This window comes from Gallus gallus, chromosome 25, assembly GCF_016699485.2.
Source record: "Gallus gallus isolate bGalGal1 chromosome 25, bGalGal1.mat.broiler.GRCg7b, whole genome shotgun sequence".
In the NCBI taxonomy this organism is placed as follows: Eukaryota; Metazoa; Chordata; class Aves; order Galliformes; family Phasianidae; genus Gallus; species Gallus gallus.
Window position 1 is genome coordinate 99,400 of NC_052556.1, and position 12,414 is coordinate 111,813.

Sequence of the window (12,414 nt, forward strand, 5' to 3'; positions counted from 1 at the left end):
CGTCGCCGCACTGCGGCGTACAGGACCCCCTTTCCACGCCCCCCACCCCATCCCCACGACCCCCGCTGGTGGAGCCCCACGGGGGACCCCATCCCCCCTCCTCCCTGAGGCCGCCCCGCGTGCCGCCATGTTGTGTGAAGGAGGCCTCAGCCAGAAACCACACTTTATTGCGGCGGTGCCGACATCCGCCACTCCCAAACCCCTCAATCCTGAGCCCCACACCCCAAAACCCCCATCCCCACCCCACACCCTCCGTCCCCCCCGTCCCCACACAGCACTCAGTGCTCTCCCGCGGTGCCCTCAGCCCTCTGTTTGGGGCTCGTCCCGCCATCTTGGCCCAGGCTGCGGCCCTGTGGGGCGGCCATGCAGCTGTGGGGCCGCAGCAGCCGCGGCCTCATCGGGGCCTTCTGGAAGGGCAGAGGCTGTGGGGGGGCGTTGGGGGGCGCGCTGGGCATCTCCCCTCCGCCATAGGTCTGAATCCGGCGCACCGATGGCCGCTCGGGAGCGGCATCCATCATGGCGGCGTCAAAGGAGACGCTGCCGCCGTGCTGCCAATTTGCCCTCCGCCCCTCTGCCGGGGGGGTGTGGGGCTGAAGGGTGGGGGGGACGATGGCAAACTGAGGCTTTGGGGGCACGACAGGGACGGAGCGGGCCTGCTGCACCCGCACGGGGCGGGACGCCAGGCGCACCGGGGCACTGCCGTCACGGCGTAGGACGGCCCCGGGGGGTGGTTGACGTGGCCTCTGGGGGGAGGAAGGGGTGGGAGAGGGGTCAGGGGCTGCCCCTGGGAGGGGGGGGGGTGACGGCCTCTGGCGGGGGATCTGTGCCCTCTGTGGTGGCTGCTGGGGTTGGAGGTACCTCAGGGACCACCACTGGGGTTGGAGGAACCCCTTGGACTGCCACTGGGGTTGGAGATACCTCAGGGACCACCACTGGGGTTGGAGGAACCCCTTGGACTGCCACTGGGGTTGGAGGTACCTCAGGGACAGCTGCTGGTGATGGAAGAACCCCTTGGATTACCAATGGGGTTGGAGATACCTCAGGGACCACCACTGGGGTTGGGGGAACCTCAGGGACAGCTGCTGGTGTTGGAAGAACCCCTTGGACTACCATTGGGGTTGGAGGTACCTCAGGGACCACCATTGGGGTTGGAGGAGCCCCTTGGACTGCCACTGGGGTTGGGGGACCCTCAGGGACATCCACTCTGCTTGGAGGAACTGTGGGGACAGACTCCTGAGGGAGTGGGGGCTCAGTGGGCTCCTGGAGGGGCCCTTCTGGCGATGGTGGCACCTCCAAAGGTTGGGGGTCCCCCTCCCCACTCTGCTTCGGTGCTCCATCCTTCTCCTCTTTCCCACCTGGAGCCAGCATTGCTCCTGTTCCTCCATCCTTATCCTCAAGCCCCAGCTCGGTTCTGCTTGATCCATCGTTCCCTTCCCTGTCACCTCCGCCCCTCTCCTCTTTTACCGCGATCTGTCCCCCCACCTCTGCTGTGTCCCCACTAGGGTCCTCCAAGTGCCCTCCATCACCCGGAGCCACCTCCTCTGCAGGACGTGGTTCTGGTGGTGGGAACCCATCCCGCAGCTCAGCCCCACATTCCCCCAGGGCCGTGCTGGCGGTGGGGGTCTCGGGGTCGGCTGCCAACGGGCTGAGCTCATCGTGGGCGCTGAGGAACATGTCATCGGAGTCAGTGTCCCCCGTGGGCTCCTCGGTGTCGGAGCCGCTGGGCGCCATGTAGAACATCTCCTCGTCCATGCACTCCTCGATGGACAGGTAGCTGGCAGGCTGCTCCACGGGGGACTCCCCCGGCTGGGGACAGGAAGGGGATGGGGGGTGACGGCCTCAACGGAGAGCCCCGACCTCCACTGGACACGGAGGTGTCACAGTGCACAGCCCCCAGACCCACAACCGTGGACACGTGGGTTGGTGCCACCCTGCCCTCCCCATCACCGGCTCCCCCCCTCTGTCCCCACCCCATTCTGTTCATCATCGCCCCACCCCCTTCACCCCCACCCCACTCTCTCCATCCCTCCCATCCCCACCCCATCCTCTCCGCCCCAACCCCATCCCCTCCATCCCCCCTGCATCCCAACTCCATGCTCTCTATCCACACCACCCCAACCCCTCCATCCCTATTCTTGCCCCTCTCCACCACCACCCCCTCATTCTCTCCACTACCGATCCCATCCCCTCCCCAGGTACCAACCCCACACTCCAGCTTACATTCATGAATCCGCTCTCCATGCCCTCCTCTATGGCCGGGTACCCATCGCTGTCCCCGAGGCCACCGTGTCCCAGTGCTGCCCGCGCTGCTGCGTCTCCGTCCCCATGCTCCAGCCATGCGTCCTGGCAGTCCAGGAAGGCGAAGGAGTCACGCAGCTCCAGGGACAGCCGGGCATCCTCCTCTATGAAGGCACAGCGGGGTGAGGCGATGACCCCTCCGGTCCTCCCCACGCTGTGGGCTCCGTGCCCCCTCATCTCACCTGTGTTGGTCTGGGGGGGTTTGGGCTCCTTGGTGGGGCGACGGGTGGGCGGTGGGGATCCGATGGCTCCATGCTGAGCCAACGCCGGGCACTGCTGTCCCCGCGTCAGCCGGGAGAGATTGGAGGTGATGTGCAAAGGGACGGTGACAGAGAAGGGACCCGAGATGTGGACCCCCGCGCACTTCTCAGCCCGGCTGCGGGCCCCCACCACCGCCATGCGGCCCGGCCGGGGGGTGGTGGGCTCTGACTTGGTGCTGCTCTCGCTCTCTGACTCGGGTCCCCGTGGTTCCTCCGTTGCCGTCAGCTTCTCCTCGGGGCTCTCCTCCAGCGCCGGGAAGGTCCCGGTGGGTGGCAGTGAGGAGCAGGTGTCGAAGCTCTCCCGGCGCTGCGGCGGATGCTTCAGCACACACATGGTGCTGAGCCGGGGGTCGTCTGCTGGGGACCGTCCCATCCTCGTCTGCATGCTCTCCACCTCCATCGCATCCTCATCCCCTCCCATCCCACCCCCATCCCCGTCTCCACCCCGATCCCATTCCATCCCCACCTCAACCCTTTCCCACTCCCACCCTCATCCCATCTCCAATCCCGTTCTTTATCTAATCCCATCCCGTACTCATCCCATTCCATCCCTATTCCCATCCCTATACCATCTCCATTCTCATCTAATCTCTACTATTCTATGGGGCATCTCCAAGCCCCATTCTCATCTCATTCCATCTCCAATCCCATCCCATTGCCATCCCAATCCCAGTCTCATTCCCATCCAAATCCCAATCCCACCCCATCCCCATCTGATCCCCAACCCATCCCATCTCCATCCCCATCCCCAATCCCATCTCCATCCCCACCCCACCCCAATCCCACCCCATCTCTATCTCATCCCCATCACATCACATCCCATCCCAAGTCCTAATCCCAGTCCCATACCATCCTATCCCCATCCCCATCCCATCCCCACCCCAATCCTAATCTCAATCCCAATCCCCAATCCCACCTCCAATCTCATTCCCACCCCCATCCCATCCCATCTTCATCCTCATCTCATCCTCTTTTCATCCCCATCCCATCCTCAATCCCAACCCCAACCCCAATCCTCATCCCATCCCATCCCATCCCACCCCAATCCTCATCCCATCCCATCCCATCCCATCCCATCCCATCCCATCCCATCCCATCCCATCCCATCCCATCCCTTCCCATCCCATCCCATCCCATCCCAATCCTCATCCCATCCCATCCCATCCCATCCCAATCCTCATCCCATCCCATCCCATCCCATCCCATCCCATCCCATCCCATCCCATCCCATCCCAATCCTCATCCCATCCCATCCCATCCCATCCCACCCCATCCCATCCCATCCCATCCCCCCCCCCCCCCCCCCCATTGCTGTTCTCCCTGTCTCCATGCCCTCATGCCCAGGGACGCGATGCCCCCCCCCCTCACCATCACTGCTGTATGGCACTGAGCTCAGTGAGTCCATGCTCTTGGCCGGGCGCAGGCTCAGCTTCCCACACTTCTCCTCTGCAGGGGGGGGAAGGGGGCACGTGAGAGGGGGGATGGGGATATGTGGGGGGTGGATGGCACGGGGCGGGGGGTGCGGTGCTCCCACCTTTCTCCTCCGCCTTCCCCAGCTTGCGTTTGGCGTCGGAGCGGCCCAGGTGGAAGATGGACTTCCACTTCTTGGCCTTCAGGGACCCCTTCCTCCTGCAGGGACAGCTTCTGAGTGCGTGCTTGTGCATCCACGTGCACACCTGTGCGTCCACGTGCGTGCTTTGCACGCCCGTGTCCCTATGTGCTTGCTCGTGTGCACTTCTGCTTCTGTGTGCTTTCCTCTACCTGCTTGTGCAGACGCTATTCTGCGTGGACGTGCATGCTTCTGCTCGTATGTGCATCACTCTGCTTGCACGGTTCTGCACATCTGCACAGACCTGTGCGTGCATGCCCACGATTCTGCATCTGTGTGTGTCTGTGCACACGTGTGCGAGATCCTGCATGCTTGTGCAAGCTTATCCCATCCCATCCCATCCCATCCCATCCCATCCCATCCCATCCCATCCCATGCATCGCTCTGCCTGCTTGTGCGTGCATGGCCCTGCACGCCTGTGCACACCTGTGTGTGTCTGCACCCACCTGTGGTCGCTGAGCTCGATGATGGTGTGGTAGGGCCGGATCGGGGGGGGCCCATCGCCCTGACTCAGTGCTGCGGGGACGTTGTAGGGCCCCGACCCGTCCCCAGGGAACAACCGGGAGCACCGTGCCGCCTCACCGCCTGCGGAGGGGTCAGGGGTCAGAGGTCAGAGGTCGGGGGGGGCTCAGGGACCTGGCCTGAGGGGTCACTGGGGTCGGGGGTCAGGAGGGGTCGCTGAGCCACGTGTCGTTGTCACCCCTGTCCCTCTGGGGTCACACTGCAGTGGGGACGGTGAGGTCAGGGGTCAGGAGAGGCCATAGGGACAAATGTCACCCCCATCCCAGTGGGGATATACCACGGAGGGGTCAGTGGGGTCAGGAGGGGTCATGGGGACATGTGTCACCCCCATCCCAGTGGGGATATACCACCGAGGGGTCAGTGGGGTCAGGAGGGGTCATGGGGACATGTGTCACCCCCATCCCAATGGGGATATACCACTGAGGGGTCAGTGGGGTCAGGAGGGGTCACAGAGACCCCACATAAGGGGTCAGATGTCAGAAGGGGTCATAGAGACCTGACGCATGGGGTCAGGGGTCACAAGGGGAGTCGCAGGGACCCAACACAGGGGGTCGGGGGCCGGGAGGGGTCACAGGGCCGCCCGTCGCCCCCATCCCCACGGGGCCGTACCGCAGAGAGGCGCGTCCCCGAAGAGCTGCTCCACGTGGGTGAGGATGAACTCCACCACGATGGACTGCACCCGCACCTCCATGAACGCGGCCGTCCCATTGAAGCCCGTCGCCTCGATGTCCCTCGAGCTGCAGCCGGAGGGGGGACACCGCAACATGACACCCCCCTCCACCCTGTGAGCGCATCGCCCCCCGCCCCACACCCCCCCGTGCTCACCGCAGCAGGTTGGGGGCCCAGACGATGGCCAGGTTCCGGGCGTGCATGTTGGTGGTGTGGCTGTAGGATGCCATGCGCAGGAGGTGCCGCATCAGGAACTCCAATGTCCTGCAGGAATGGGGCCTCGTGGGGACACGGGGATGAGCCATGTCCCCCTGTGGGGTGACGTGACACCCAAAGGGGGATGGGAACCCTATGATGTGTTGGGGACGCTCAGGAGGGGCCAGAATCCCCATAGGGTGGCGTGAACTCCATAAAATGGTGGGGGCCCTATTGGGGTGCCAGGGACCCCCATAACGTGTCAAAGACTCTTATGGGGTAACAGAAACCCTATAGAGACACAGGGACCCTGATGGATGCCAGAAACTCCAGGAGGTGTCAGAAACCCCATAGAGTGCCAGGGACCCCCATAATGTGCTGAGTACTTTATTGGGGTGCCAGGGACCCCCATAATATCATGGGGACCCTACTGGGGTGCAAAGCACCCCTATAACGTTAGAGATTCTTATGGGATATCAGAAACCCCATAGAGACGCAGGGATCGCTATGGATGCCAGGACCCCCAGGAGGTGCCAGAAACCCCATAGAGTGCCCGGGACCACCATAACACTCTGAGGACCCTATTGGGGTGCAAGGGACCCCCGTAACCTGCTGGTGACCCTCTAGGTTGCCGAGGACCCCCATCAGATACTGAGGTCTCCTATAGGGTCCCGGCAGGCTGACCCCACTGCGTACCTATAGTGGGGGGGGGGCAGCTCCTTCAGCACCTCTTTGATCTTCACCAGGCGCACCTCCTCCATCTGCGTGGCCACCGCGTCCTGCGGGGGGGGACGGTGTGACATGGGGACAGTGTGACACGGGGACGGCGTGACACGGGGACGGCGTGACATGGGGACGGCGTGACACGGGGACGGCGTGACACGGGGACGGCGTGACATGGGGATGGTGTGACATGGGGACGGCGTGACACGGGGACGGTGTGACATGGGGACAGTGTGACATGGGGACGGTGTGACACGGGGACGGTGTGACACGGGGATGGTGTGACACGGGGACGGTGTGACACGGGGACAGTGTGACATGGGGACGGCGTGACACGGGGACGGTGTGACATGGGGACGGCGTGACATGGGGACGGTGTGACATGGGGACAGTGTGACATGGGGACGGCGTGACACGGGGACGGTGTGACACGGGGATGGTGTGACATGGGGACAGTGTGACATGGGGATGGTGTGACATGGGGACCGCGTGACATGGGGACGGTGTGACACGGGGACGGTTTGACACGGGGATGGTGTGACATGGGGACAGTGTGACACGGGGACGGTGTGACATGGGGACGGCGTGACATGGGGACGGTGTGACACGGGGATGGTGTGACATGGGGACGGCGTGACATGGGGACGGTGTGACATGGGGACGGTGTGACATGGGGACAGCGTGACATGGGGACGGTGTGACATGGGGACAGCGTGACATGGGGACGGCGTGACATGGGGACAGTGTGACATGGGGACAGCGTGACATGGGGACGGCGTGACACGGGGGCACTGGCACCATGGGGACACCTCTCGGGGCCTGACCTGGCATCCCCAGTGTCCCCAGTGTCCCCTCATCCCCGTGTCCCTATATCCCCGTCATCCTCATTATCCCCAGTGTTCCAGCATCCCCGGCATCCCAGTTGTCCCCAGCATCTTGTCCCCAGTGTCCCCATGTCCCTCTCTCCCCAGTGTCCCCAGCGCACCCAGTGTCCCCATGTTCCGCTATCCCCATTGTCCCCGTGTCCCTATATCCCTAGCATCCCATTTGTCCCCAGCATCCTGTCCCCAATGTCCCCATGTCCCTATACCCTTGGAATCCTCACTGTCCCCAGTGTCTCATGTCCCCCTGTCCCCACATCCCCGTGTCCCCCTATCCCCAGTGTCCCCTGTCCCCCAGTGCCCCCAGTGTCCCCATGTCCCACTAACTCCAGTGTTCCCAGTGTCCCCACGACCCCGTATCCCCCGTATTTCCACGTCCCCATGTCCCTCTGTCTCCAGCAGTGTCCCCATGTCCCCACTGCTCCCAGCTTTCCCACACCCTGCTCTCCCCATAAATGTCCCCATGTCCCCATGTCTCCGTGTTCCCCTCTCTCCATCAGTGCCTCTGGTGTCCCCATGTCCCCCTCTCCCCTGCAGTGTCCCCATGTCCCCACATCCCCCTCTCTCCATCAGTGCCCCCAGTGTCCCCATGCCCTGTCCCCATATCCCCATGCCCGCCTCCCCATCAGTGTTCCCATGTCTCCAGCAGCGTCTCCATGTCCTCGTGCCCTTCTCCCTCCAGCACTGTCCCCATGACCCCCTTTCCCCAGCACTGTCCCCACGTCCCCCGCGTCCCCATGTCCCCCTCTCTCCATCAGTGCCCCCATCTCCCCACACCCCTCTCCCCATCAATGTCCCCATGTCTCCAGTGTCCCCATGTCCCCCCCCTTCATCAGTCACCCCACGTCCCCATACACCTCTCCCCAGCAGCGTCTCCATGTCATGTCCGCAGCGTCCCCATGTCCTCCTCTCTCCATCACTGCCCCCATGTCCCCAGTGTCCCCACACCCCTCTCTCCATCAGTGTCCCCAGCGTCCCCACACCCCTCTCTCTCCATCAGTGTCCCCATGTCCTCCTCTCTCCATCACTGCCCCCATGTCCCCAGCGTCCCCACACCCCCCTCTCTCCATCAGTGTCCCCGGTGTCCCCACACCCCCCTCTCTCCATCAGTGTCCCCAGCATCCCCACACCCCTCTTCCCCCCGCAGTGTCCCCCCAGGGGACAGGAGGTGACCCGATGGGGCTCACGGCGAAGCGGTCGTAGAGGCGGTAGGTGAGCAGCGGGTTGGGCAGCTCGCGGAAGTACGCCTTGCAGAGCGAGCTGACGCAGTGGATGTCCTGCAGGTACACATCCTTCTGCAGGTCTGGGCTGCGCTCCCCGTCAAACTCTTGGCTGGATGGTGGGGGATACGGGGTCAAAGCGGGGGGCAGTGCTGGCACTGCACCGTGGGGTGGTGGGGATACAGGGATGTGGGGGGACGGGGATGTGGGGGGACGGGGATGTGGGGATACGGGGATGTGGGGGGATGGGGATGTGGGGGTACGGGGATGTGGGGGTACAGGGATGTGGGGGGACGGGGATGTAGGGGTATGGGGATGTGGGGATACAGGGATGTGGGGAGACGGGGATGTGGGGGTACAGGGATGTGGGGATACGGGGATGTGGGGGGACGGGGATGTAGGGGTATGGGGATGTGGGGATACAGGGATGTGGGGATACAGGGATGTGGGGGTACGGGGATGTGGGGGTATGGGGATGTGGGGGTATGGGGATGTGGGGGTATGGGGATGTGGGGGTACGGGGATGTGGGGATACAGGGATGTGGGGATACGGGGATGTGGGGGTATGGGGATGTGGGGGTACGGGGATGTGGGGGTATGGGGATGTGGGGGTACGGGGATGTGGGGATACGGGGATGTGGGGGTATGGGGATGTGGGGATACAGGGATGTGGGGGTACAGGGATGTGGGGGTACGGGGATGTGGGGGTATGGGGATGTGGGGGTATGGGGATGTGGGGGGACGGGGATGTGGGGGTATGGGGATGTGGGGGGACGGGGATGTGGGGGTACGGGGATGTGGGGGTATGGGGATGTGGGGGGACGGGGATGTGGGGGTATGGGGATGTGGGGACAATTGGGGTGTTGGGGAAAGAGGGACATGGGGACACTGAGGACAGTGGGGATGTCGGGGATAGAGGGACATGGGGACAGTTGGGATGTTGGAGATAGAGGGACACGGAGACACTGGGGATAATGGGGACATTGGGAACATTGGGGATGCCAGGGATACGTGGATGTGGGGACACTGGGGATGCCAGAAATATAGGGGCGTGGGGACACGGGGGACAGTGCAGATGGTGGGGATGAAAGGACAGTGGGACACAGGGGACAACTGGGAACCAGGGGTGCAGGGACCTGGGGACAGTGGGGATAGAGGGACACGGGGACACTGGTGGCAGTGAGGACGCTAGGGATACAGTGACATGAGGGCATCAGGAATGCCAGGGATACAGGGCCATGGGGACGCTGGGGACGGAGGGACACAATGAAAGAGTGAAGGTGAGCAGGGGAGGGCAGGAGGGAAGGGCTGGGGGAGTGGGTGCACTGCTGCACTGGGGGCAGCTCCTGGTGGTCCCCCTCCCTGTCCCCTTCTCTTTCCCCCCGCTCCCATCTCCCATCCCCATCCCACCTCCACCCCACCAGGCTCTATCTCCATCCTAACTGAACCTCCTTCCCTTCTGGTCCCAGCTCCGTTTCCCCCCATCTCCAAATCCATCCCATCCATCCCTGTCTCCATCCTTCTCCCATCCCACCTCCATCCCATCCATTCCCACCTCCATCCTTCTCCCATTTCTATCCCCATCCCACCTGGTCCTATCTCCATCCCATCTATATCCTTTTCCTTTCTGGTCTCAATCCCACCTCCCACTGTTTCCGGATCTCTCCAAATCCACTCCATCTGTCCCTATCTCCATCCCTCTCCCACTCCCATCTCCATCCCACCTGAATCTCCCTCCTCAACGGTTCCAACCCCGTTTCCCTTCCATCTCCAAATCTATCCTATCCATTCCCCTCTCCATCCTTCTCCCACTTCTATCTCTATCCCACCCGGTCCCATTTCCATCCATCTGTGTCTTCATCACATTTGGCTCCAGTCCCATCTCCCCATCTCTAAATCCATTCTATCCATTCCCACTTCCGCCCTTCTCCCATCCCATCTCCATCCATCTCCCCCTTCTATCACCACCCCACGTGGTCCCATCTCCATCCCATCCGTATCTTCCTCCCATCTGGTCCCACTCCCATCTCCTCACCTCCAAATCCATCCCACCCATTCCCACTTCCACCCTTCTCTCATTTCTATCTCCACCCCATCTGTCCCCACCTCCACCCCCACCCCACCCGGTCCCACCTCCTTCCCAGTCCCCCCCCCCCACCCCGTGCCCCACTCACCGCAGTCTCTGGATGTTGGAGGAGACCCCTGACAGCCGGTAGATGCCATCCACCACCCCGTGCTGCTCCACAAACTCAGTGCAGCTCCGCAGCACCTGCGGCACTGCAGGATGGGCACCGCTGGTACCGCGGCCCCACAGAGCCCCCAGCCCCAAATCTGCCCCTCCAGACCCAAATCTAAACCCCCCCAGCCCCAAATCTGCCCCTCCAGACCCAAATCTAAACCCCCCCAGCCCCAAATCTGCCCCTCCAGACCCAAATCTAAACCCCCTCAGCCCCAAATCTGCCTCCCCACCCCCAGATGCTCTCCTCCACACCCCAGACCTCCTCGCTGTGCTGACATCTCTGCGGGGCAGCTGGTCCCGGATGGAGACCAATGGGACCTGAGGATGAGGCCACCAAATCCCAGAGATGAGGCCAACATCCACGATCCCGTGGATGTAGCCACCAGGATCCTGAGGATGAGGCCACCAAATTCCCAAGAATGAGGCGACTGAGATCCTAAGGGTGAGGCCACCAAATCTCAGGATGAGGGCACGAAGACCCCATGGATGAGGCCACCAAGATCCTATGGAGGAGGCCACCGAGATCCCAAAGAATGAGGCCACTAAATCCTAGGATGAGGCCACAAAGGCCTCATGGGAGGCCATCCCATGGGAGAGGCCACCAGGATCCTGAGGTTGAGGCCACTGAATCCCCAAGAATGAGGCCACCGAGACCTTAAGGGTAAGGACAACATCCTGAGGACGAGGCCACCACATTCCCCAGGATGAGGCCACCAAATCCCAGGACAAGGCCGCCAAGATCCTATGGAGGAGGCCACGAAGATCCCATGGGTGAGGCCAAGATCCTGAGGATTAGGCCACCAAATCTCAAGATAAGGCCACCAAGATCCCGGGATAAGGCCGCCAAATCCCAGGATGAGACCACCAGGATCCTACAGACGAGGCCACCAAATCTCAGGATGAGGCCACGGAGATCCCATGGGGGAGGCCAAGATCTTACGGATGAGGCCGCCAAATCCCAGGACGAGGTCACCAACCCCCACCCTGACCCCCCTGAAGCTGTGGGGTGGTTGTGGGGTGCCAGGATTCCCTCCATCCGATGGAGGAGCCCCCCCGGTATTCTGGGTTCCTCCCTGGGCCGCTCCCCAACCATTACTCAACGCTGTGATGCAACCGCGTGGCGCCGTCCCCGTGTCCCCTCCCCACTTCCTCCACGGGGACCGATCCAGGGGTGACCCCCCCCCATTATAACCCCCCCATCCCCCCTGGGTTCCCCCCCCCCCCTCCCCAAAAAATCACCGTCCTTCCCCGACTGCTGCAGATGCTCCAGGAGGTCGCAGCCGAACACCCTCTCCTTGGCGCCGCCGCCTTTGCGCTTCGCCTTCTGCCGCGCTTTGAGTGCCAACGACATGGGGACAGCGGGGACCCCCGGAGGGTCACCTCCTCCTGCCCATGGCCCCCCCACCCCCCCTCCTGCTCTGCTCCAGGGGGAGGAAGTGCAGCGCAGAGCCCCGTGCGCAGCCCTGACGCAGCTTCGAGGCCCCGCGCTCCGCTTCCTTCGGGGCAGCTTCCTGCCGCGGCGTCGAGAAACCGCAGGGCAGGGCCGGGTGCGCTGCTTCCGTGCTGCCCCACCGTCCTTGTGTGCGCTTGTGAGCCCTCGTGCAACGGGGGGGCCGGGCTGGGTGCACGCTCACACGTCCTTCTCCGTGCTGTCCACGGTTGGGAGTCCTGCTTCGTGGTTGTGCAAAGCTGTGCGGCCTTGGGCACGGTGCTGTGTGGTTGTGTACGGTCGTGCATCCGTGTGCGTGGTTGCCCATCAGTGTGCATCCCTGCGCGTGGCTGTGCGTGGCTGTGCATC

The 12,414-nt window shown here is 63.2% G+C and overlaps 1 protein-coding gene across 4 annotated transcripts; it reads right to left on the bottom strand.

Moving 5' to 3' along the window:
• Nucleotides 1-149: 149 nt before the first annotated feature.
• Nucleotides 150-12,100, bottom strand: LOC101749378 (rho GTPase-activating protein 30-like). 4 transcript variants are annotated; one of them, XM_025143619.2, is made up of 12 exons: nt 11,856-12,100; nt 10,552-10,654; nt 8,345-8,489; nt 6,250-6,332; nt 5,515-5,622; nt 5,299-5,426; nt 4,614-4,752; nt 4,093-4,187; nt 3,927-4,004; nt 2,481-2,912; nt 2,221-2,402; nt 150-1,806 (listed from the first exon to the last, which is right to left on the bottom strand). In XM_025143619.2, exons 1-12 carry the CDS (start codon nt 11,965-11,967, stop codon nt 772-774), a joined length of 2,640 nt encoding a protein of 879 aa, XP_024999387.2. In that variant the 5' UTR covers nt 11,968-12,100; the 3' UTR covers nt 150-771. The 4 variants fall into 4 exon arrangements, with proteins under 4 accessions (XP_024999387.2, XP_024999386.2, XP_046760026.1 ...); XM_025143618.3 differs by having other exon boundaries at nt 2,481-2,915; XM_046904070.1 differs by lacking the exons at nt 8,345-8,489; nt 10,552-10,654; nt 11,856-12,100 and having other exon boundaries at nt 6,250-7,229.
• Between the last annotated feature and the right edge of the window lie 314 nt (nt 12,101-12,414).